The sequence below is a fragment of the Apodemus sylvaticus genome, chromosome X (genome assembly GCF_947179515.1).
Source record: "Apodemus sylvaticus chromosome X, mApoSyl1.1, whole genome shotgun sequence".
NCBI lineage: Eukaryota > Metazoa > Chordata > Mammalia > Rodentia > Muridae > Apodemus > Apodemus sylvaticus.
The window spans coordinates 31,880,414-31,906,224 of NC_067495.1; the positions used below are offsets into that span (position 1 = coordinate 31,880,414).

The 25,811-nt window shown below is 41.9% G+C and overlaps 1 protein-coding gene across 1 annotated transcript in view; it reads right to left on the reverse strand.

The window, feature by feature from the left end:
• Map3k15 (mitogen-activated protein kinase kinase kinase 15) overlaps positions 1 to 16,863 on the reverse strand; it is a 131,397-nt gene extending 114,534 nt beyond the window's left edge. The window contains exons 1-3 of the mRNA XM_052170747.1: positions 16,312 to 16,863; positions 1,948 to 2,087; positions 814 to 837 (exon numbers count right to left, since the gene is read on the reverse strand). Of these exons, the coding sequence (XP_052026707.1) occupies positions 814 to 837; positions 1,948 to 2,087; positions 16,312 to 16,678 (531 nt within the window). The 5' untranslated portion in view covers positions 16,679 to 16,863. The remainder of the gene's footprint in view (positions 1 to 813; positions 838 to 1,947; positions 2,088 to 16,311) is intronic.
• Between the last annotated feature and the right edge of the window lie 8,948 nt (positions 16,864 to 25,811).

Below are 25,811 nucleotides of genomic sequence, written 5' to 3' on the forward strand. Positions count from 1 at the left end.
TGGGGACTTCAAGAAACAGGTAGTAACAGAAGGAAATGGAATTCCATCCTGCTTCCTTTTGATTTGTGTCAGAGAACATCAGACTTGGCCTCCATACGAACTGGAGTACAAGTTCACATTTCTCCATTACACATTACTTTTTTGGCGGGGCCCCCCCAAAAAAGACTTGTTGAGTGCATGAGGACTGACTCAACTCAGAAACACCCAGCTTGCACCACATACTTACCTGACCTGACCTCTTGCCCACTCCCTAAATGATTGAGTGGGTCCCATGCACTACCAATTAAGTGGTAGGACAAGTGGTTTCTAGTTGTTTTCTTAGAATTGAAATCAACAGGCATGATTTAGAAACTCACCTGTGTGGACTGGTAAGATGGTTCAGCTGGTAAAGGTACTTGCTACTAAGTTTGATAATCTGAGTTCAATCCTGGTACTCACATGGTGGAAAGAATACTGAATCTAACATGCATACCATGGTGCAATGCCTGTACCACCCTGCCATACACACTCAAGAGAAATGCAAATATTTCAAAAAGAAAATCTCCTTGCTACCTATATGATTAGCCAAGCATTTTACTAATTTATATAAATATGGCTTAAACATCTCTAGATATATCCATTTATAAATTACATATGAATATAAATATGAACATAAATATAAATTACACCCTCTGTGTAATAGGTATTATACATTTGATTATCAGTTGAAGCATTCCATTTATTCTCTAAAATATTGTTTTTAAATGAAAATATTATATATAAAAATAAATACAAAATAAAATGACCAAAAAAACCTTAAGATGTAATACTTACTATGTTTTTTTGAGTGACCATATCCTGAAAAGAAAAAGAAAATATGAATATATTATATTAGTATAATATGAATATATAATATATATGAATATATTAAAGTCAATTCTCATAAGCTCATATTCTCCACCATCGTAAAGGATTAATCATTTGGTTACCCCTCTAAAAGCTTCAAACCAAATGAAACTCAAATTGTAAAATTCAAATGCCAAGGAAAACCGATCCTAATTGGTTGGTTCTATAACTACTAAAGGAGATTTATGCTTCTAAGACTGTTCCCATATGTATTAGACACTTAATTCATATATATTTTAAGATCTCATTTTGCGGTGAGTTCTTAACCAGTGCTCTGGCTCTTGCCTTGCCAGAGGAAAAGCATCATTACAGCAAGTAAAGCACTGAGCTATGCTTTGATTTGGAACTATTTCTCGAATGGACTAATATGAAGGCTTCAGGCCATGCCATAGTCAGCCTTCTCACAGAATGGTGTTGCTCAAAGTAGTCCTGACAGCCAGCTGGAGCTGTCCAGGCATGTTCAAAGCATAATGAGAAAAGTATTTGTTAACTCACCATGATGGCTATGCAGCACTTGATTGTACCATTTTTACACTGAAATCCTACATTTATTTAAACAGAATCCAGAATTAAATGTCTTTCCTATAAAACATGTACATTGTGACATTTCTCTGTATAGCCCTGGCTGTCCTGGAACTCACTCTGTAGACCAGGCTGGCCTCGAACTTAGAAATCTGCCTGCCTCTGCCTCCCAAGTGCTGGGATTAAAGGCATGCACTACCACTGCCCGGCAAAAACTAATTTTTATAAAGTGTTGATTTGGTTCACACTGTCCATGAGGGAACTCAGAGCCATGTGTTTGTATCAATGGAAACTAACAGATTTTGCCTCTGCTTCCTTGAGTCTGAAGTGCTAAGTGCCTCTAAATGCTCAGGGTAGCAAGGATGCTCGAACAGCAGGCAGGAGTCTCCTATGGAAGCTAGCAAGTATGGCAGGAAGAAAGTCTACAGGTAATTCTTTAGTATGTCTTTTAACATCCAATGCTATAAGTTAGATTTCAACTGGACATATTGTGCTTCTCTAAAATTAAGTGTCCAAAGGAAGGTAAACAACGTTCCTTACCTTCAATGACAGGGCAGTGTCAGCATCAGTATCATAGTAGAGAATTACATTATTAGCCATGTCAAAACTCTCTCGGACTCCAAGATGGTAGAAAAGGGAAGGCTGTCTGGAGATATCGCTCATGTCTACAATGGCAACATCTGAGATGAAGAAAGACAAGAGTTGAAAGAGAGCTGAGGTGATCTGTGTACTTATTTCTTCTACTTGCTGCTGACCATCAATGATCATTATGGAAATTTGTATTTCTAAATCAGCTTTTTACATAAAACAGAAGTGGAAAATTATTTAATTAGGATTACCTCCCATGAACTATAAAACAGTAAGAATTTAAATAAAAAAAATAAAGAGACATAACATATGTATCCATTTGTGTGTGTGTGTGTGTGTGAGAAACAGGGTCTCACTATGCAGCCTTGGATGGATAGCCTGAAACTCGCAGAGGTAACCTTGGCCCTGCCTCTTAAGTACTGGGATTAAAGATATGTGACATACCACACCTGTTTTGTTTCCCTTTTTTAAATGCTGAGAATAAACGCTCACTTAGAACTTGCGGACATATTTGTTTTCAGTGGTGGTTCTTCTTATGAAATAAAGACTACACATACCTGTTAACGAAAGGTAATAGAGTAAACCCACGTGCTGAGCATTCTAGCACTAATCAGACCCCCACATATCCCTCCGTTCTGCCAGAGAAAACTTCCCTCATCTGTGTACCACTTCCACGGATATCCTATAAGCTGAATACCCGTATGCCCACAAAATTCATGTGTTCAAACAAGACCCCTAATGTACCAGCATTTAGAGATGGTGCTTTTGACAGGTGATGAGATCATGGGGGCTGAATATACATGAATGAAGTCAGTGTCATCTTCTCTGAAGCTCCAAAGAGTTGAGCTGTCCTTTCTACCCCAATAGGACACTGGGATAAATGCAGACCGACATCAGACATGGAATATGCTGGTATCCAGCCTCCAGAATTGAGAGATAAATCTGTTATTTGTAGACCACCCAGGCTATAGTATTTGGTTCCAGCCACCTGAAAAGACTGTAATACATACGGTATATTGTTTGGTTTCACATGTCTTTGAACTTTATATCCATTAATGCTATCACAGTTGACATATTCTTTGACTTTGTAGTGTTTGATGTGACTTGATCAATTGTCTCATTATAGTCCTTACATTATGTGCAGGCTGGTTTTGTGTGTCAACTTGGCACAAGCTGGAGATATCACAGAAAGGAGCCTCCATTGAGGAAATGCCTCCGTGAGATCCAGCTGTAAGGCATTTTTTCAATTAGTGATCAAGGGTAGAGGTCCCATTGTGGGTGGTACCATCCCTGGGCTGGTGCTCTTGGGTTCTATAAGAGAGCAGGCTGAGCAAGCCTGGGGAAGCAAGCCAGTAAGAAACATCCCTCCATGGCCTCTGCATCAGCTCCTGCTTCCTGACCTGCCTGAGTTCCAGTCCTGACCTCCTTTGGTGATGAACTGCAATGTGGAATAGTAAGTGGAATAAACCCTTTCCTCCCCAACTTGCTTCTTGGTCATGGTGTTTGTGCAGGAATGCAAACCCTAAGACACATTATTACTTCTGTAACTCTATTGCATGGTGACTAAATCACAATTTCTTTACCCAGTCTACATATGGAGATTTTAATCAGTTTTTTCTCTTTCAATAAAAAGGAAGAAAGGAAGGGAGGGAGGGAGGGAAGGAGGGAGAGACAGAGGGACGAAGGGAGGCGAAGGGAGAGGAAAAGGGGAGGGAGAGGAAGGGGGAGAGGGAGAGAGAGGGGAGTGAGAAGGAGAGGGAAAGAGAATATGAATGAATGTGGAGAGTTCCTGAGCAATGACACCCAAAGTGTTGCTCTCTGGCCTCCACATACATGCACAGGCACCTTCTCTCTCACCTTTGGAAATGAATCTGGAAGAGTTACTAGGTAAGAAGCGTTAAAGGAGTTCCAAAGGGCTGGACAATACCTTGAGGCAATGAGGAGCCTATGGTAAGGTTCTTGGACCAACTTTGATCTCTACTGCCAACCACGCCATACCCTTCTACATTCCTTCAAGCAAATACCAGATGCCATATTATTTTCTTCATAAAGATTTTAGATTGTATGGCTGAAAGAAGAGAACTTGAAGGGAAAAAATAGTAGCAGTGTCCTACCTAGAGGTACTTTATTTCAAAATAGTCATAAGAGGTTTTAACACAGAAGTCTACCATAGTAAATTTCAGTTTATTACTGTTTATTACTAATAAAGAACAAACTTATATGCTAAGGAAATATTTTACGATTCAGTTGGGTCACTTTATCTTAAATGGATGAATCTGTTTTCTGAAGACATATGCACAGAATCAAAAATAACAGCAGTATATATTAGGTATTCTGCCTACCTGGTTTTTTCCCTGGACTCCTACTTGTCAAAATTAAATTTAAGAGTTTCATAGTGATACTATTGTAAAAGGCAACAATGCTGCTAATTCCAAGGCCACAGTGACTACTAACATTAATTAGAGGAACGGAAGCAAAGGGAAGAGAGAGAGGTGGAAAGAGGCAGAGCACAGGGTTGAAGGTCAGCTGTCCTTTTCAGTCACACAGTCCATTCCTGTAAGCAGTCTTGAGCCTGATGGAGTTGCCTTTTGCTAAGTGGATCAAATTTTCATCTGATAACACAAATTCTTTTCTTTCTGTGCCCTCTCAATATTCTGAACTGTAATCTAGATCCTGGCCCCACCACCAGAAAGATGGCCATCTGCGTCTTTACCCAGGTCTTGGACAGAGACTCTCCAGTACCAATTAAAACTAGATAGGTAAATACTGCTGCTAAAGAAGCAATTCAGACTTAGGAGACAGTGGCTGGAGGATTGCAATTTCCAGGTCAGCCTGAGCTATACAGCAAAATGGTCTCAACAATCAGCCCCCCTCCAAATTCTAAGTAATTCATACTCAGTTATAAAAATATTTCAAATTTGAAAAAAATGGAAAAAGTCTCACTACATAAATCAGGCTAGCCTTGAACTCACAGAGATATGCTGCTTCTGTCTCCCAAGTGCTTGGATTAAAGACATATACCACTATGTTGGGCGCATCAAGTTTGAAACTTTTACCTGACTGACATTTGTCACTCAAGTGACTAGACTGAATTAGCCTTGAAGATTTGTGCCTGAAGAAGATTCAACTGGTTTGTGTTTAGAGCAACTATGACACTATGACACTAGGTTTCTAAATTCTAGTTCTGGTAAGACACCAGACTGATTTATTTTTTAAAGAGGCCACCAATCCAAGTAATCACAGAACTCAAAAATCAAAAGGAAGGAGGATTGCCTTTGAGTTCCAGATCAAGCTAGGTTACAATGTGAGACTGCATTTCAAAACAAAACCAAACAACAAAAAAATCCCAAACAGCTGAAAAGAGGAGAAAGAAAACAAGACAATTGATCACTTCTAATCTTCCCTTAACACTTAGAAGCTTTCCCAAATAGAAAATTCCTCTAGATGTCTCAGTTGGGTTTCAGAGGCCTTCTAGAAGCCAGGTTGGTGGGGGTGAGGTGGGGGGTAGGGCTGGCTTCACTTTGCAGGTGGAGAATATGAAGCACAAAGCCATTAACAGACTCCTCAAGGTCATTTAGCTAGGGCAGAATACTGACAAGGCTTAAATTCACGTCTTCTGGCTCCAAGTCTTAGACTGGCCAGGGGGTTTACTGTAAGTGAGGTTCACTACTGTTCTCACTCACTTTCTAGAACTGAGCTACCTGGGAACAAAACAATTTCTGTATCAGGCTAAATCTTATGTAAACAGATCACAGATTAAAAGGGAAGAGATAAAATGCAGGTTTTCATTACCAAATGCACTCTGTGCTCTTAGCAACCATTGCTTCTCAGGTCCTTCCAGTTAGTCCCTAGTGATGAAGGCCAGCCTCAGTGGGAGGCTGGCCTTCTTCCCTAGTCAGGAGGCAGGCATGTGCTCACCTGGTACAGGTAACACTCTTTAGGAAGTGAATCTCCAGAGAATGCTCCAGTTGAAATCTAAACTAACAGGACATTGTCTGAATTCACCCCTGAAGTCAGTACCCCTCAATAGATTGATTATCATTATTCCAAAATGTGTTAATGCGAAATAAGATGAAATATATAGGATTTTAACTGGTTAAAATCCTTTAAATTCTTAAAATGAAGAATATTTGATATTCATTTGATAAAACCTACCCAAAATCAAGGTAGTCAAAATTCTAGCATGGGCAGGAGAGGGACTCCACCTGTCCCATGCCTACCTAAGTTTCTGGCAATTGATGGCTGCTTGGGAAGGGGTAGTCCGTTTTCTTCAAGGATGTGGCCCCTGAGAGGCTACCCATGCTCCAGTAGATAGCCCTACACATATGCACATATTTAATAGCAAGTATTAAATAGACTCAGTGATTTTTTTTAAAGCATATAAAGTTGAGAGAGAAATGAGGTAGGGGAATAAAGAAGGAATTGTAGGGGAGGGAATAAGGGCTGGATTTGATCTGAACACATTAGAAGCACGTATAACATCATTTTCAAAAGGCCATTTCATCAGTCTTAAACAGAATTTTGTTTTAGTTTTTAATAGAGTCTCAGGTAGTAAGGCTAGCCACAAACTTGCTGCGTAGCAACAGATACTGAACTCCCCACCCTCCTCCTTTCACACCCATAGGTGCTACGATTACAGAACTACAACACCATGCCTGACCTTTAAACATTTCTGTTAAATATTTTATAGGTAACAAAAAACCCCATAGTTTTTAGTGTGGTTTTAAAGTACTGAATTTATGCATAATGCCATTAGTTAATGGTATGATAGCAAATAATTTACCTCATAGTAATTCTGTGCTCACACTGGCTCATGCCAGTCTTTAAATACAGTCCAGGTTGTCTGTAAACCTATATTACTACCAGTAGAAAAAAAGGAAATGATTGTACATAAGAGTTGTTTTTCTCTAAACAAAGAGCTGGATCTCAGAATAAGTTTTCTACCAGAGACATTTAAAAATATAATTGGATGTATAGTAACTCTGGTCCCTTTAAAAACTGCCTTAAAAATAAAAAGCTCACCTTTACCGAGCAGAAGTCATTTCTAATGACTTCTACTATAATGAGATCTGTCTTTATTCATTTCCTAACAAACTTCAGGTCAGGCCAGTACAAAGAATGCTGTGAAGTGTCATTTCAACTTATTTTCCAATATTGTAAAAAGCAGAAAACTCTAGCCTACTAGTTCAGTGTCAAGAGGTCAGCACATCCTTACCGAGTACTATTATCACCTGGGTAGCTTGCTTGGGGTTGCTAAGATTTAACTAGGAATTTGGATGGCCAAGAGGCACCTTAAGAAGTGCTCAACATCATTAGTCATTAGGGAAATGCAAATCAAAACAACCCTGAGATTTCACCTTACACCAGTCAGAATGGCTAAGGTCAAAAACTCAGGAGACAGCAGGTGTTGGCAAGGATGTGGAGAAAGAGGAACACTCCTCCACTGCTGGTGGGGCTGTAAGATGGTACAACCACTTTGGAAATCAGTCTGGCGGTTCCTCAGAAAACTGGACATGACACTTCCGGAAGAACCTGCTCTACCTCTCCTGGGCATATACCCAAAGGATTCCTCGGTATGCAATAAAGACACATGCTCCATTATGTTCATAGCAGCCTTATTTATAATAGCCAGAAGCTGGAAAGAATCCAGATGCCCCCTCAAAGGAGGAATGGATACAGAAAATGTGGTATATTTACACAATGGAATACTACTCAGCAATTAGAAACAATGAATTCATGAAATTTTTAGGCAAATGGTTTGATCTGGAAAATATCATCCTAAGTGAGGTAACCCAATCACAAAAGAATACACATGGAATGCAATCTCTGATAAGTGGATATTAATTAGCCCAGAAGCCCTGAATACCCAGGGCACAAATCGCATAACAAATGACTCCCATGAAGAAGTATGGAGAGGGTCCTGATCCTGGAAAGGATTGATATAGCATTGGAGGGGAATATAAGGACAGAGAAAAAAAGGAGGGAGGTGATTGGAGAATGGATGGAGAGAAGACATATGAGACACTTCACAGCATTCTTTGTACTGGCCTGACCTGAAGTTTGTTAGGAAATGAATAAAGACAGATCTCATTATAGTAGAAGTCATTAGAAATGACTTCTGCTCAGTAAAGGTGAGCTTTTTATTTTTAAGGCAGTTTTTAAAGGGACCAGAGTTACTATACATCCAATTATATTTTTAAATGTCTCTGGCAGAAAACTTATTCTGAGATCCAGCTCTTTGTTTAGAGAAAAACAACTCTTATGTTTATGGGACATATGGGGAGGGGGGATCCGGGAAAGGGGAAATCATTTGGAATGTAAACAAAGAATATAGAAACTAAAAATATTTAAAAAAAGATTAGGGACATGAAGAAACTTCATCTTTTGTCTCCTAGTACCCAATTTTTAAAACCAAAATAAATCATATATAAGCAAACTACGTGTGCCCACTAAGATGAATAGATTTGCAGTGTTACCATTTTGCTCTCAGTGAAGTATCTGTAAAACACAACATGCCATGGATTAATAAGGCACTGTCTTTTGTACATGCATGTTGCTTTTCCAACTAACAATGCAGAACAACATTGTGCCAACTTATACCACAAGCTATCTGAGTAGTCTGAGTAGTGCCCATACCGTTCTCATCATCCATGGTGTCACACGTCTACACTTCCTACTCTGGCTTCCCTAATACATAACTGCTTCAATGATTTCATCTTCATCACATGGCAGCTTCTTTCCAGATTTCTTCTACTGTTTTATAAAGAAGAAATTTTTGAGCCTTATTTCTTCGAAGGGTTTTCTAAGTACAATCTCTTCATTCAAATAGTGTGTAGCATTACCTTTGAAATATATGCTATTTTAGAGCACAACTGGGATTGTGGTGCTGTTGTGGTGTACCACCAACCATGAATAGGTGCATGAAGCTCTTCTTTTACAGGGACAAAAATCTCAGGAAACAGGTCCTAGATTTATGTTCTTCTCTATTTGTCTCACTGAAGTGTCAGTCAATGGGAAAAGACTCGAGGGTTTTACATCTATTTGCCCAACAATCATCCTGCTATCTTTTACTGAAGAAAATCAATTGTTCCTTCAAGATCACTAACAGTGGGACTTTTGTATGATTGCTGATTTCACCTATTCTGTGCTTTATGTTTCCTCATTGGCATCTGTCTCCACAGCCTTTAAAGGCAACTGAATTCATGCGGTGCTGGTGACTGTTAGCTATGAAACCATCATTCTTTGTCCTTACCCCTTCTAGATTCATTGTATTGTCTCATGTCTGATTGCCACTGTATGAATACACCGTGCTTATTATTTTCAGGAAGCATATATCCATAAGTCATAGGCTTTACAAAGACTTAGCTATATCTTAGGAACAAGCAGCATTCTTGATGCAGATTTCTCATTCTCAGGACAGAGAACACATTTTAAAGAAACCCTTTACAAGTTTTGAAATTTTGGTCTTGTGAAATATAATGAATCTAATAGCCATTCTAAACATAAAAATGGTAATTACTCCCAATTCATATGAATATTTAGAAGCCATGGTTTTATATATGATTTGGCTGTGTCTCTAATTTTATGTGTTAGAATCTTGTATGTCCAGTGTGGTAGTATAAAGATAATGGGACCTTTAAGAGGTAGGTCCTAATATAAAGTTGCTAGGTCACTGGGGACACTGCCCTTGGAAAGGATTAATTCAGTTCTCACTAGATTCTAGTTGGTTCTATAAGAGTGAGTTGTTACTTGAGGGCTATCAGAAATAATCTAAAATTTGACAGTGGTGATGGTTATATAACTGTGAATATATCCAAATCCACTGTACTTTATAATTTAAATAAGAGCATTACATCGCATAAAGTTGTCAAAAACCTAAGTACTAGAGTATTCATAACAGCAGCACTATTCATTATTATCTCCAGACAGAAGCAACTCAAATGCTTATTTATAACAGAAAACAAACTGTGGCATCTTCGTGCACTGAAATACTATAACAGTGGTTCTCAACCTGTGGGTCATCTCCTTTGGGGGTCAAATGACCTTTTCACAGGGGTCACCTAAGACCATTGGAAAACACATCTATTTACATTATAGTTCATTACAGTAGCAAAATTACAGTTATGCAGTAGCAATGAATTCTATGGGTGGGGGGGGTCTTACCACAACATTAAAGGGTCACAACATTAGGATGGTTGAGAACCACTATACTATATGGTAAAGAATAAGCTATGACTACAGTGATGTCGTAGAGGTATCCCACAACCTAACAGAAACAAAAGAGGCCAGATATGTAAAAGTACATACTATACAATGAAATTTATAACAAGGGACAAAACTAGGCAAAATTCACCTACTTTTTCTTTTTTTAATTATACTTTATTTATTTCCATTTCAAACGTTATCCCCTTTCCCAGTTTCCCCTCTAAAAACCCTTTCCCCTCCCCCTCCCCTGCTCCTATTAGGGTGCTCCCCATCCACCCGCTCCTGCCTCCCCACCCTAGCATTCCTTTTCACTGGAGCATCCAGCTGTCACAGGACCAAGGGCCTCTCCTCCCATTGATGTCTGACAAGTCCATCCTCTGCTACAGATGTGGCTGGAGTCATGGGTCCTTCCATGTGTACTCTTTGGTTGGTGGTTTAGTCCCTGGGAGCTCTGGGGGTCTGGTTGATTCATATTGTTGTTCTTCCTATGGGGATGCAACCCCTTCAGCTCCTTCAGTCCTTTCTCTAACTTCAGCGACTTTTTCTATATATGCTGTATCTCAATTAAAAAGAGCACAGTCAAAGCTAGGGTTTTTGCCTTTTTCTTCAGCACAACAAAGAATGGCATTGAGGTGCAATCTTTAATCACCAAAACTCAGGAATCTCTTCATAAAAACTGCAGGAGACCATACTACATGATGATTGGTTAAGAGATTTAGATCAGAGTCTCTACTGCACCAGGCATATTTTAGTCTGTACACCAAGGTTTCTGGTATGGTTAGTGGCAGAAGTTAGAAAAGAATGATACAGAGAGAATTGTTAGTAAGCACTTGCTCAATTCAAGGCATTGACATTTATTTGTAGATATTTATATGCAGACATTTTAACAATACTCAGATATATTAAGTTATCCAGGGCTATACAGCCAACAGATGATACAGTATTCTTCCAAACTATGATGTGTAAAACCATGGCATCACTAGCATTTCAAGGATCAGTGGGCTATTATGATAGGATGTATGTTGGTCTGTTTGGGCAGATTATGTTTTCTTCAGAAGGCCAGTAGGCCATTTGCCTAAAGAACCTAGACTTCTGAGCCTCTGAAGGATAAGAAGAAAGGAAGCAGCAAAAGTCCTGTTGCCAGCCTCCAAATGTCTGGCTTATCCTAGACCAAGACTAGCCTCTCTAAACTTTTTAAGCCAAGGTGTCATTCTCAGAATGTCAAATTCATTTGAGATGACTTCGAGATGTAAATGTAAAAATGAAACCTGTAAGCTTTCAGAAGAATATAGAAACCAGTATCTTCACAAATGAAACCTGCAGGGTGTTTCAGGTATGCAGCCATAGAGTACCATAAAAAGAAATTCTACATCCGACTGCATCATCAAAAAGCACAAATAAATGGGGATGAATTAGCAAGCCATAATATGGGAGATGCTCATGGTCCTGACAAATCACTTAAACACAACTTATATCAAAAGAACTGACAACTCAGCAAGAAGGTAATGACCAAACATTATGTAGGTAAATGACTTCAGTGGACACCTTGCAGAGAAAAAAAAATCACATAGACAGGTACATGACATCATTACTTTGAAGGAAAGGCATATTAAATCCATCAATGAGAAAGTGTTACACTTCTCACTAAAAAGGCCAAAATTTAAAAGATACTAAAATCAGTACTACCAAGTATTGATGAGGATATTAAACACAAGCATATGTTGGTTCTGGGAATATAAGATGGTATAACCACTTTAGATAAAGGGTAGTGAGTCCTTTACATAGCTGAACATATACCTAGTTCTTGTACTTAGCTATTTTGCTTCTAGGTATTCCAAGAGGAATGTAAAAATACTGGCCCTCAAAAGACATACAGGTGTTTGTAACAACATCAAACTGGAAGCAACCCAATTTTTCATACCAAGAGAATGGTCTGAATATATTCCTGCGGGTGGGGGGGTAGATGTATATGGGGTATTCGTGCTTGTACATATGAGAACACATGTGGAGACCAGAAGTTGATGTATTTCCCTTAGCTGTTCTCTTCATTATTTGGAACAGGGTCTTTCACTGAACCTGGAGTTCAAGTTCACTAATTAGCTAGACTTGCCTCCACCACACCTGGTGCCTGTAGCACCATTCTTATTAAAAAAAAGAAAACTTGCCATGTAACAATAGGGCTGGATCTCAAAAACATCATGCTGAGTGAATGAAGCCACAAAAGAGATACTGTATGAGCCTATTTATATAAAACCCCACGAAAAGGTAGCTCAAATCTGCAGCGATGGCAAATCAGTCATTCCGTGGTGTTAGGGATGGCGTGAAGGGAAAAGGAAGTGGGAGAAAACAGGTGGGAAGACAGAATACTCCATACTGTGATAGAGTTTGAGCTCCGCAAGGGCTAGTCACTTTTCCTAGTTGTACCTTTAGTAAATACAGGATGAGTATAGCTAGGGAACGGGTAAGGAAGAGAACAACAGACTGAGAGGTGGGGAGTAGAGCTCAGTGGCGTTACACCTGCCTAGTATGTGGAAGGCTCTAGGTTCAATCCCTGGTATCAGAGGAGAGTCAGAATGTTAATAATTGATGAAGCTTCATTTTGTGCATACTCGAAAATTTCCATAAAAAATAATTTAAGAGTAAAAGGGGGCATTAGTATCAAATGCACCTTTTCTTTTCCTCTTCTCCCTGTGAGTCCAATTCTGCCTGCCCTCCAGGCTACCCTCTCAAGACAGCCTAAGGAAAGCCAGGAGGAGATCTGCTTCCATGTCCTGCAACCTCTCTCCCACCTCCCACAAAAATCAAGCCCCACCACCCACTAGGCAGTTATGCCAAGCCTTGTCACACCCAACTCTGCCCCAAATACTGGGAAACATGAAGTTTCCAGCCTACTCTGTAATAGTTCACCCTACCCCAACTACACTATTTAATTAGAATTTGCACAGCACCTATCTCGAAGCCAAATATCTAGACAGCTTTAAATGTTGATTGCATATATATGAAAAACTGTTTGGAAGTTGACCGCTGGGAATCAAAAGTAATACCTATTCCCTGGTAACAAATACTATACAGTAGGTAAAACGATGGCTCAGCTCACACATCTGTTTAGAATGCACTCAAGGTGAGCAGCCGTGCTTCAGTGAACCTCTGCAGCTGCAGTGTTTCTCTCCACAGGGCTGAGGAGCATCTCAGGCTCAGTGCTGAGTGAGTCAGGAGTAACAGCAGCACAGGAAGAGGGGGCTCAGGAAAGGACCCTCAAAGGCCTGGTACATCAGAAAACAGCTGAGGTCCAGGCCAGGGCTCATGGAGTCTGCGTCCCAGAGTGAAAGAAATCATGGTGGTACAATGGGCCACTGTCTCTAGTGGGGATGGAGTGAGCCAGGCTGCTTCAGAGTTACAAACCCATCTTTAATCCTCTGCTATATATATATATATTTTTTTAAAAAAAAATCCCATTTATGTAGCAGTGAGTAACCAATAAGAAAATAGTATTGTTAGCATTCTCTTTACATTTGATTGTCAAGGCTTCCAGAAACTGTTATCTATCCAGCATTAAGCACTTTTGTTTTCCAATATCCGGTCTTAAGTATGCTAGGCAGGTGCTGTGCCACTGAGGCACATTCCCAGCCCCAGTGTGAGTTATTTTAGATTGTTTTTTTTTTGTCCATCAACCTATGGCTTTCCTGCAGCTCCTCCAATCAACCTTTTACCAATGACACAGAAATCTAAGATACACACATGACCACAAAAAAAGACAGTATTTAAGAACACAATCAAACCAAACGCTGAGTTGCTATGAGAACAGAAGACAGGAAGTGCCTAATGTCTCACCTCTATGGCTCCTCCACAATACACCTGGGACAGTGCCCTCCCTCAGCCAATCTTGTTCTAAAGCAGCCATTGCCAAGGAGACCTTCTACTATGAGGAAAACAGTTTATATCATTGCCATCCCACATACAGAAGCTGGCTGTCCTTGAAATATGGCTATTCCAGAGATCTGGTTTTACTATAAGTAAGCCAATTTAAATATAAATGGCTACATAAGGCCAGCAGCTACTCAATTTGGACATCCTGGGTTTAGAGATTTTTTTTTTTTTACAAAAAAACCAGCAACAGTTTTCTATCTCTGCCCACTCCCATGGAAAATGCTAAACAAAACAAACCAACAAAACAACAACAACAAAAGGATGTGAGGATGGAGATCAGGAAGCCAGGGTAGAGATGTGGAGATCATCTATTCAATCGAAAACTCCACTTCCTGCCGTGGCATCGATAGAAATTATTCCAAAGGGCACAATTGACCAAAGGAGATTCATGACGTAACCCTGTAAAGCCAGAGTGAGCAGATGTGGTGCTCTGGGTGCTTAGGTTGGAGCACTGTGACGCAGGCTCCTCAGAGGAGCTTGCGCAGCAGGTGAAGATGTGCCAGGAACAGGCGCCACTGAGGGCCCAGAAAAGCAAAGGCGCTGCACACAAATGTTTCATCTTGCTGTCAGCAGGCAAGAAGGGAGAATTGTGCCCGGTGGCCTAATGAACATTTTCACTTTTCAAAGAATCTGTTCAAACCCCATTTGGGAGCAGACTGAATAGAAGTTGAGAAAACGGAGTGGTTCTAGGTGAAGTGGGCTCCTGAATAATTTCTCTGAAAAAGATGTGGTGCTCAAGAGCGTACTCAGCATGGTCAGAAATGTCAAGAGAGTGTGCTCACTGGGTCCAGCTGCCACTTGTTTGAACAAGCCTGATGCCCCATCTCTTTGCAGATGGGGGTGGATTTGGCCATTTGCTGTGGAAAAAAAACAAAACAAAACAAAAAATTCCCCTTACATCCAGGGCTGCCTCCAGTAAACAAGGAACTGAATTGATTGGCATTTATGGGGTAGGGGTTGCTAGAACTTACGAAACATGTACAAGCACTGACTTTTATAAACACAGCTAAGACACCTGTCCTGCTGCAAGACAGCTATGAACACTTTGAAAACAACTCCTAAAGTCTCTGCTCCTATGCTTTTAGATTTATGGTAGATACTGTTTCTTCCACTTGACCAGTGGAAAAACTAAGGCACAAACACCCCCTGGTCATGATTGTGTCTCATGCAAAGCTGATGAATACCGCCTAAGGGCCACAGATTCATTCCCAAAAGGTTAAGTAAGAAAAGCATGGGAAGGAACAAGTGACCATAATGAGTATGCTCTTGAAAACCGGATGGTTAGGTCACACTCAGTACAGCAAGCCTGGAACCAGTGTCTGGGTCTAGCAATGGATTACATTAAGAGATTAAAACATCACAGAGCCATAGATTATACCGCACTCTAAGTATGGGAAAGTGTGTAACAACACACAAGTTTGTCAGGAAGTAACTTGCCACTTTCTGGTTGTAGGATGGAATCACGTGGAGGAACTAAACACTCTGAGGGCCTCATGTAGGGTATCACTGGTCGGAAATGGATAGGATTTTTTGTTCATTTGAGGGAAAGTCTCACTGTGTAGCCTTGGCTGGCCCCAAAGTCTTTATGCCGTAGAGGCTGGCCTTGAATTTGCATCTACCCGTCTGTCTCCTGGGATTAAACGAGTGATCCATTTTAAGTTAAATTAGTTTTAACAACTCTCCCAGATGGTTATAATAACTAGCCTGCATTGGGGATATGTCAGGAGAAAACAAACTGGAGAACGGACTCAACACCTTGTCGGGGGCTCTCAACCTTCCTAATGGTTTGATACAGTTCCTCTTGTTGTGGTGACCCCCAAGCATGAGGTTACTACTTCATAACTGTAATTTTGCTTGTTATGAATTGCAAGGTAACAACTATCTGATATGGGACCCCTGTGTGGGGAGAACCGCCATCTTAGGCGATAGTGTGTTCCTTGGGTTGTTGGCTATTATTAAAAGAAAAAAAAATGATGAAATGGGTCTAAGTGCCTATGGTCTCTCTGTATCTGTCCAAGGGCTCCTTACTTCTTCTACCCTGTCCAGGAGGTAGAGATGGGTCCTGAGCATTCCCGATGGTAGGATGGAAGGGGAACTGGAGGAGAGAGCTAGGGGAAGAGAGTGGAGGGGTGGCAGGGCTTGTGAGAAGGCGGTGGGAACCCAAGGGTGGCCCCCCGCCCTCACCTGCATCGTAGAAGGCATCGAGCACGGCTGTCTCCCCGAAGTCGAGCTCCCCGAAGGGTACGGAGGTGAGGTGGGCGCCCTCGGCTTCGCAGGCCCGAAGCAGGCACTTGAGCGCCCCGGCCTCGGGGCCGCCGCCGGCTGCTGCCCCCTGCGAACTTTCGCTGCGCACGTATACAGCCCGCAGAGCCCGGCGCGGCCCGCGCCCTCCCTCGGCCTCGCTGCCCGCAGCGTCCCCCGAGCTCTCGGGCTCCGCCGGCCCCGCCGCGCCCTCGGGCCCCGGGGGCAGCCTGCCCTGAGGCGACTCGCCTGCCTCCACCGGAGCCTCAGCGGGGGCCGGCCCGCTGCTGCCGCCTCCGCCGCCCTCCATGTGACCGGCCCGCGGGGTTGGTGGCTTCGAAGCCCAAGGTGCAGTTCCCGAAGCACCTGCTGCAGAGGCGAAGGACGGACGGACGGACGGCAGCTGCAGGGAGGCCGCCGTGGGCAGGTGACCGCGGGCTCTCCAGAGGCCGGCGGAGCGAGGCTCAGGGCTGGCTTGCCCCGAGCGCCCTTTGAAAGCCCGCGAGAAAGAGGCGGGGGCTCGGACGTCAGGACGGGTGGAGGGGGCGGTGGCGAGAGCCTCGGGGCAGGAACGCCAAGGGCGCCCCCTGCCGCTCCCCCGCGCAGCGCCCCCAGCCCGCGCGCTGGCCGAGCCGGGGATTGCAGGGCTCAGGTTGATTTGGATTTCTTGCAAAATCCCCTATCCTCCCCTTTACCATTATAAGCTCTTCCTAGCTTCCTTCCTTCTTTCCTTTTCTTCTTTCCTTCTTTCCTTCTTTCCTCCCTGGCTCCCTTTCTTCCTTCCTCCCTCCCTCTCTCTACCTTTCCTCCCCCTCTTTTTTTTTTCTTTCACCTTTTTTTCCTCCCAGTCCCCACTAAACAAGTTGAAGCTTTCAACCACAGTAGACTTTCAAGGCACTAATTGAATGTTGGTAATCAGTTCCAAACGAAATGCACATGTAGCTTTAGCCCCACCTCAGGATGAGCAACGCTTCCTTGGGCATTCGCCTTTGCCCCAGGACATGACTTCCTTGAGCTCTGTCTTGCAGCCTTATTTGGCTTGACTTTGGTAGTGACCTTGACAAGGTATGGCGAAGGTGCCGGCAAGCAAGCCTTTGTTTGCCTGGGAAATAGACTCCCCGTAAAAGTGCGCAGCCTGCCTGACCTCTGAAATACTAAGGTTCCAAAGAGGTCTCCGCTGCATCTTCCGCAGCTCGTCATTTTAGTCTCCAACATCACATTATATTTAAACAATAGAATGCACTACAAGTTACGATGTGGAGGTGCAGTTGTTTTTTTAACAGCTGCTTCTAGGTATAATTTACAAACCATCTAGAACAAAATGGCTGGATGGATCTTTAGTGTAGTCCCAGTTCTGTGTCCATCAGGACAATTTTTAGAATGACTGAGCACTCCACCCCCCACCCCACCCCACCTTCATCCCCCGCTACCTTTTAGAAATCACTTTTCATTCCATCCTCTGAAATAACCAGCCCTTCGCAAACCGCCAGCTAGGGCACTCTATTTGTTGCGTCTGCACATTTTATATACTAGATGGAATCAAAGTGTGAAAAAGGGTTTTCATTTGCCTTCCATCCAATGAAGCCTGGGTTGCATGAAGTATGCATTTAACCTTTGAAGAAATTCACTGCTTTTCAAAGTGGTTGCATCATTTCACCTTCCCACGGGAGTGTAGAAGTGTTCCATTTCCTCCATAACCCCAGCAACACTTCTTACTGTCTCTTTCTTCATTATAGCTCCTAGTGGGCATGGAATAGGGACTCAGTCTGATTTCGATTTGCAGTTCCCTGTTGGCTAAAGGTGGTCAGCATCTTGTTCTACACTTCTGTCTCATTCATGTAACTTCTTTGGAATATTATATATGTAAGTCAGTTGTCCACTTTTTAATTGTTTTGTTTTGCCTATGCAAGTGCATGCATGTGGAGGCCAGAAGACTCTGGGTGGATTTGTCAGGCACCATCCACACCATCCAATTTGGATCTGAGACAGGTTCTCCCTCTGGCCTGGAACTCACCATGTAGGCTGGTCTAGCTGCCCAAAGAGCCTGCAGGCTCCCCCTTACCTCACTGTGGCTCCCCCCCCCCCAAAAAAAAGAAGAAAAAAGATAGTAAAAATATCCCTAGAGATGCTTCAAGAAATCCTTCCCTAGTTCCAGCCTTAGTAGAAATCAGGAACATCATGAGTGGTGGCATTAGTGTGCTCTGAGGAAATGTGTGAGAGCACTCAGGCAGGCCTAGGGGAAACTTTCAACACCTCTCTTTGTAAGGATTTTTTTTAAAGTATGGTGCTATACAAGGATACACGTGTTCTTTGCGACCATGCAATGCATAATAGTAGTAATTTTCCTAATGTGCTTGATCATCTGAAATTACTCCGGTGACTAGCACAGCCTTTCAAAAGGCGACGTCACATTTGAAACCCCTTTGCCGGTATCTGTTGTCTTCACTGCAATCTTCTCCAATTCCTCTCAGATCTCTCTGGGGCCTGGCTGATGGAGTGAAAAGCCGGGGAGTTGGGAATTATGGCTTGAATAACATCTTTCTCTAAATACAAACCCAGCTGAGAAAAGAACCTACCATTCACCCAGCTAACAAGCACCTTCCCTGAAGTTGGCACACACACACACAGCCACTATCTCATTGTCTCCAGCAATTTGTACACACACAGCAGGCCTCACTGTCCAATGTCCTTCCAACCCCCTCTAGCCTCTCCGAGGAGAAAATTGCAAAATGCTGCATTAGTCTTGCCTGTTTAGTTGAACAGGTATCCTTTTCTCGCTCATGTCTTGCCCCTCACCAAGATGCATGTCCCAGAAACCTCTTTGTCCTATTGCAGAAGTATCATCAAATGTTCTTCAGGATATGGAAAAGAACTTTCCTCATTGTACCTTTTCCCTGTGGACTTTAATGTAATCCTTTCCCGCTGAGGCTGCTGGGCAGTTTTCTGAGTACTGCCCCCAGGAGGGCTCCTTTTTCACGTGATACCAGTCCCTGCATTTCTCTAGGACATAATTTCCCCACTATTTTCTACCTTGACAATTTTCTTCTAGAAGATTCTCTGTCATTATTGCTATTTTGTGTGTATAAAAGACTTTCTTAAAATTAAGCTTGATTTTGAGATAATTGCTTCTTCATATGTTAATATTAGAAATCACATAGAGCTACCTAGTATTCCTTTGACCCCATTTTCCCCAATAACACCATCTTGTTATACGAGTAGTGCATTATCCCAGCCAGGATATTGACATTGCTGTAATGAAGATAGAAAACAGCTCCATACAGGATGCATCCTGTCATCCTTTGGCAGCCAAAGCCATCTCAGGTTTCACTACCTCCAACTACTAACCACGAATCTGTTCTCCATTTTTGTAATTTTGTCATTTCAACAGTGTTATATACACTAATCATGATAATGCATACTCTTTAGCCTTTGGGAAGTAGAGCCAAGAAGATCAAGAGTTCGAGATTATCCTCCAAGCATAGTGAGTTTGCAGCCAACCTGGGCTACATGAGACCCTGTCTCTAAAATGTTATTTAAGGGGAATCATACAGTGTGTAACCTTTTTGGATTATTTTCCAATCGCCATAATTACCTTGGAATTCAGATAAGTTGTTGCATGAATCAATACTCCTTTTTTTCTTTTTTTCTTTTCTTTTTTTTTTTTTTTTTTTTTGAGACAGGGTTTCTCTGTGTAGCTCCGGCTGTCCTGGAACTCACTCTGTAGACCAGGTTGGCCTCGAACTCAGAAATCCACCTACCTCTGAATCAATACTCCTTTATGTTGTATAGTTGTACCTGGTTTTTCAAACCAGATTCCATTTGAAGGATTTATGGATTGCTTCTAGTTTGGAAATATTGTGAAGAAAGCTACTAGGAATATCCATTCGTACGTTCTGTGAGCATGAGTTTTAATTCTTCTGAGATAAATGACCAGGAGTACAAATTCCAGGTCACAGATAGGTGTGTGTGTGTGTGTGTGCGTGTGTATGTGTGTGTTGTTTTATTTTTGTAAAGTTGTCTTCTGAGAGGCTATCCCATTTTACAGTTCCACTTACAACACATGCACAATGTAGTTTTTCACAGCCCCAACAGCTTTTATAGTATTCTCATGCTTTTATAGCCATTCTGATAAGTCTATGGTGATATTTCATTGTGGTTTTTTTCTTTATTTTGTTATCTACAGTTTTTCAAATTCTAATTAAAATCTAATTACATCACTTCCCTTTCTTTTCATTCCCTTCAATCCCTCCTGCGCCCCCAATTCCCTCTCATGTTGATATCCTCTTTCATTATTATTGTATACACATATTTGTATATATTTGCATAAATATATAAATACAACCTGCTGAGTCTGTTTGGAATTGCTTGAGAGTATATGATTTTTAGGCCTGACCATTTTGTATTAGGGGAACATCCCTGGGAAAGAGCAGTTCTTCCTTGTTGAGCAGTCAGTATTTGACTGTAGTTCTTTGTCTAGTGGTAGAACCCTTGGGAGACTTTGCTCTCCAATGGTAGCATGTCTATTGGTATTATCATTGTTCAGGTCCTGTTTAGGCAGCCATACTGTTGAGGTACTATAGATGTAGCTTCCCTGTTATTTTGAGAAGACACTATCTCACAGCTGATTTCCTGGTCCTCTGGTTCTTACAGTACTTTGCCTTTTCTTCCACAATGCTAAACCATATGTGCAGGAGCTATGTTGTAGATGTATCTGTTGGGTCAGACAATCCAGTATCAGTGGATCTCTGCCTTTTTTGTAATGGTCTCTGGGGTGAGAGATATCTTGTTGCAATTTTGATTTGCATTTTCCCAATGGCTAAGGATGCTGAGTATCTTCTTTTTTTCTGTGCTTATTTGCCACCAGTGTACCTTTTTTTGGTGAAATATTTGATCCAATGTGAGACTATATTCTAATCGGACTGCTTTTAATTTTTTGAGTTTTGGGTGTTCTTTATATATTCAAGATCCTAATCCTTGGATGACTGTGTCATTGGCAAATCTTTTCTCCAGATTTATAGTTTGTCTTTTCATCCCTCTGATTGGGTCTATCACAGAGCTAGAGTTTTTAGTCTTGATTAGGAACTGCTTGTTGTGCAGCTGTCTCCTCTGAAATGGAAACATTTCACCTCCCAGGGAAGCTCCTTAAGAAGGTAAACAACTCAAAATAGCTTCAAGAACTCCCTGAAACTGACCAGATTGTCTAAGTCTCTCCTTCTCAAGAGTAAACAACAAAGGTGCTCAGGATCGCCCTCAGAGGAGGAAAGCTGTGAAGAAGAGTCTGAGGCAAGATGATCAGTCTGCAAGAAGCGGAAACCAGGCAAGCTGTCTGGAAGAGATTGAAACCAACTGAGTCCTGGGGAAAGAGCATTCTCCAACCCTGCCATGCTGCCTGTCCATTGTGCAGTATGTGCCAGCTTCCCAGATTTTGTCACCCATGCTGGGCTGGGCTATGGTGCTATAGCTGTTGAATCGTTTCTCCCTCTGGAAGTGACCCCCTCACCTGTATTTTTGTCGGTAAGGTGCTCACCAGTTCACCAAATTGGACTGTGGTGGTACCTGCACCTTAGTCTGCTTGTGTGCTCTCCGTCTAAGGGAGTAGGCTTTCGGTGGTGTGTCTCCCCCAGGAAAAACCTTGTCACACAACAAGGCCCAATTTGTTGACTTTTTTTCTGATAATGTATAGCATGTTTTTCCAAATTAAATACATTTTACCTACCCCTCAGACCTGAAACTTTTCTTCCCCCCCCCCAAAAAAAACATTTTATAGGTTTTCATTTTACATTTGAGCCAACCGATTCATTGGAGATAATTTTTGTGTAAGGTATGGGAAGTTCATTCTTATGCCTGTGTATGTTCAGTTGCTACAGCACCTTTAAACCAATAAGCTATCCTTCCTCTATTGTGTTTCATCCTTTGGCCAAATACCAGTTGTACATATATACCTGTGCATAGATCTGCTTTCGCCCTCTGATCTATTCTAGTGGCGTGTGTGTGTGTGTGTGTGTGTGTGTGTGTGTGTGTGTGCCATTCTGTAAGAACACATAGTGTCCATTACGTGTTTTTGCCCATCTTTGTATCCAACTTATAGCTCTTAATATCTTACTAAGATTCTTGTATTTGTCTTTTCTGAGATTGTTTTACCTGTATTAGGACCCATGTTTTCCCATTTTAAATTTTGAGTAGATTTGACTGTCTGATTTGAAAGGAACTACAGTAAACCTATAGGTCAATTAGGGGAGAGATGGCATGTTCATTGTGTTGGCTGAATCTTCTGAAGTGGGAACATAGTATGTCACTTCATTTACATAGAACTTGTTGGAGTTCTTTCCTTAGAACTTCCTAATTTTCAGTATGCAGATCCTCTCTAAAATTCTTTAAAGGGGCTGTAGATGGGATAAGCTTTAGCCTTTAAGTTCAGCCCCACATGTTCATTGCTAATATAGAAGAATGCAGCTTTTGCGTTATACTGCCTTGCTGAGCTCAGTTATTAATATAGGAGTATTTTGCTTTGTTGGAATGTAATCTGCAAAGAAGGACAGTTTCATTTTCACTTTCCAATCTGTATTACTTTTCATTTGTATTGCCTTGTTACTGGATCTAAACTTGAAGCAGCATGCTGGAAAGGAGTAACGATACTGAGAACCCTTACCTCATTCCAGATACTAAGGATAGAATTCAAGTCTTTAACTCTGAGTGTGCTCTTAGCTGTTTTGTTCTGAGTTTTGTGTGGATGGTACTTCTCGAGTTGAGGAAGTTACCTTCTCCTAGCCTCCTTTTTATTTATCATGCTGGATGATTGGATTGGTTCAAGTGTTTTATACATCAATTGATATAATTATATGAATTTTCCTCTTTAGACTGTCCATACTTTTTCATTTTGATTTATTCCATTAGAGATTTAATCAGTGTATATTGTACAAAATAATGGTGTTCATTGTGGCATCTTCATGCATGTATATAGTGTATTCTGATCATATTCATTCCCCATTACCCTCTTTGGCACTCCATCTAGTACTTTTAATGCTTTTGGATATTAAAATATAATTACATAATTTTCCCCTTTCCTTTTCTTCCCAACAAATTTTCCTGTGTATCTTCCCCATGCTCTCAAATTCATTCTCTCTCTCTCCTCTCTCTCTTTCTCTCTCTCTCTGTGTGTGTGTGTACTGACACTGTATACACACACACACACACACACACATACACACACACACACACACACACACATCCCTTTTCCCTTCTCCCTCTGGAAGTGACCCCTAACCTGTATTTCTGTCGGTAAGGTGCTCATCAGGTCACCAAATTGGACTGTGGTGGTACCTGCACCTTAGTCTGCTGTGTGCCCTCTGCCTAAGGTGGTAGGCTTTCAGTGGTATGTCTCCCCAGGAAAAACCTTGTCACACAACAAGGTCTGACTATTTCATACCAGATAACCAACTAAAAGAGTTCATCTGGCAAAACAGTACTTCTGCTCTCAGCAATCCTTACTTGCATGTAGTTCTGTTTCTAGGGTTAGGGCCCCATAAGATTTCCTCCTTCCACAATAGCATATCTTTTGGTGTCTTCCTTGTTTGGGTCTTGTTCAGACAGTCATGTTGAGAATCTCATGACATACATCCTGCTTCTCTGGCCCTTATACTCTTTCTACCACCACCCCCTTCTGAAAAGTTCCCTGGAATCGTGTCATAGATTATTCAATTGGGGCTGAGAAAAACATGGTCACTTGCTATCTGCATTTTGATTGGTTGCTGCTTTCTATATTGGTGTCTGTCTTTTGCAAATTAGTTTCCTTATTGAAGGGTGAGACCTACATTTATTTGGCTAGAACATGGCACAGGATGAGCCTCAAATATTTTTCTTTAAAGATTTGTGTCTCTGTGTGTAAAGGTATTTATGTTTGTATTTTGCCTGCATATATATCTGTACACCATGAGCATGAATTGTGCACACAGAGGCCACAGGAAGGCGTTTGATGCCCTGGAACTGGAGTTAAAGGCAGTTGTGAGCTGCCATATGGTGCTGGGAATCAAACCCAGTCCTCTGGAAGAGCATTAAATGTGCTTAACCTCTGAGCCATCTCTATAGACTCATTTATTTATATATTTAATATGTATGAATGCTTTGCCTGGTGCCTGGTGCATCACATGTGTACCTGGTTTCCTTTTTTTCTTTTTTTCTTAGATATATTTTTCTGTACATTTGAAATGATTTCCCCTTTTCTGTCCCCGCCTCCCAAGTCCCATAACCCATCGCCCCTCCCCCTGTTCCCCAATCAACCCTCTCCTGCTTCCCTGTCCTGGTATTCCCCTACACTGCTGCATCGAGCCTTTCCAGGACCAGGGGACCTCTCCTTCCTTTGATGTCCAACAAGGCCATTGTGCTATTTCTGCCAGTGATCATTGCTTTGTCTCTTTTACTTACCTAGTAGCATACCCTGTAAGTATTTGTTGAACGATGCACAAGTCATATAAAGCAACAGAAAAATGAAATAAGTAAATCTTTAGTGTGAGATTTGGTGTTAATCCTGCCAGAAGATGGGCTGTGTGGATGGCTGATACGTGTTTTCCAATGGCCATCAGAAATCCCAATTCCTGTATAGCTCCTCCCTGCTTCTCTCTGCCTGTGTGTTGGCTCTCTATCCTATTTTGGTTTTAGACAAGGTTTCTCACAGACTGATGCGGGCCTCACCAATGGACAAAGACTCACTGGTCAGCAAGTCCTTGGGACTCTCTAGCTCCCCAGCCCTGTGATCACAGTACGTACCTTTATGCCCAGCTTTTGAGTGGCTGCCAAGGATCTGCAATCATGTCTTCATGCTTAAGCAGTAAGCCTTTTACCATATGAACCATCACCTCGCCCCTCTTTTATGACCTTTTATTTTTTGCCCTTCTCTCAACTTTGGATGTCTCCTTTCTGCTGTTATCCAGCCAAAATTCTCTTGAGTTCTGCTATCTTCCTGCAGGCTAGTGAGCATGCTGGTAGAGCACAGGGCTTGCTTCTTTAGAGTGCACAGTGGGCTTGTGTCACAGGAGTCTAGCTTTCCCATGTGCCTTTGCCTTGCTTTCAATAGATCCATCTTTGCATCAGTGAGTGTTCACTAGTGCTTCACTCTGTAAACTTGAAGCCCTTATCCCTGCAGATTTCACAGAAAATGGCGGTGGCCAAGTGAGTTCTCTTGACTGCAGTAGTATTTCATCAAAGTCCTCATCCCAGGCCCCTCCTCAGCCTCTGGCTCCTTAAGGTAGCAGGATCTGAGTGAATTTCTCAGTGGTTCCTGAGCCTGCACCGTGAACTTCCTGTGGCTTCCACCTAGGACTCCAGGTAAGGCTTCTACAAGAAAGTCCCTGAAGGGGTGGGTCCACCCCCCCCCCACTGCCCTCAGGAGTGGTATGCTTTCGGTCAAGCCACACTCAGGTACCAGCAACTACGCATGGTCTCTAACT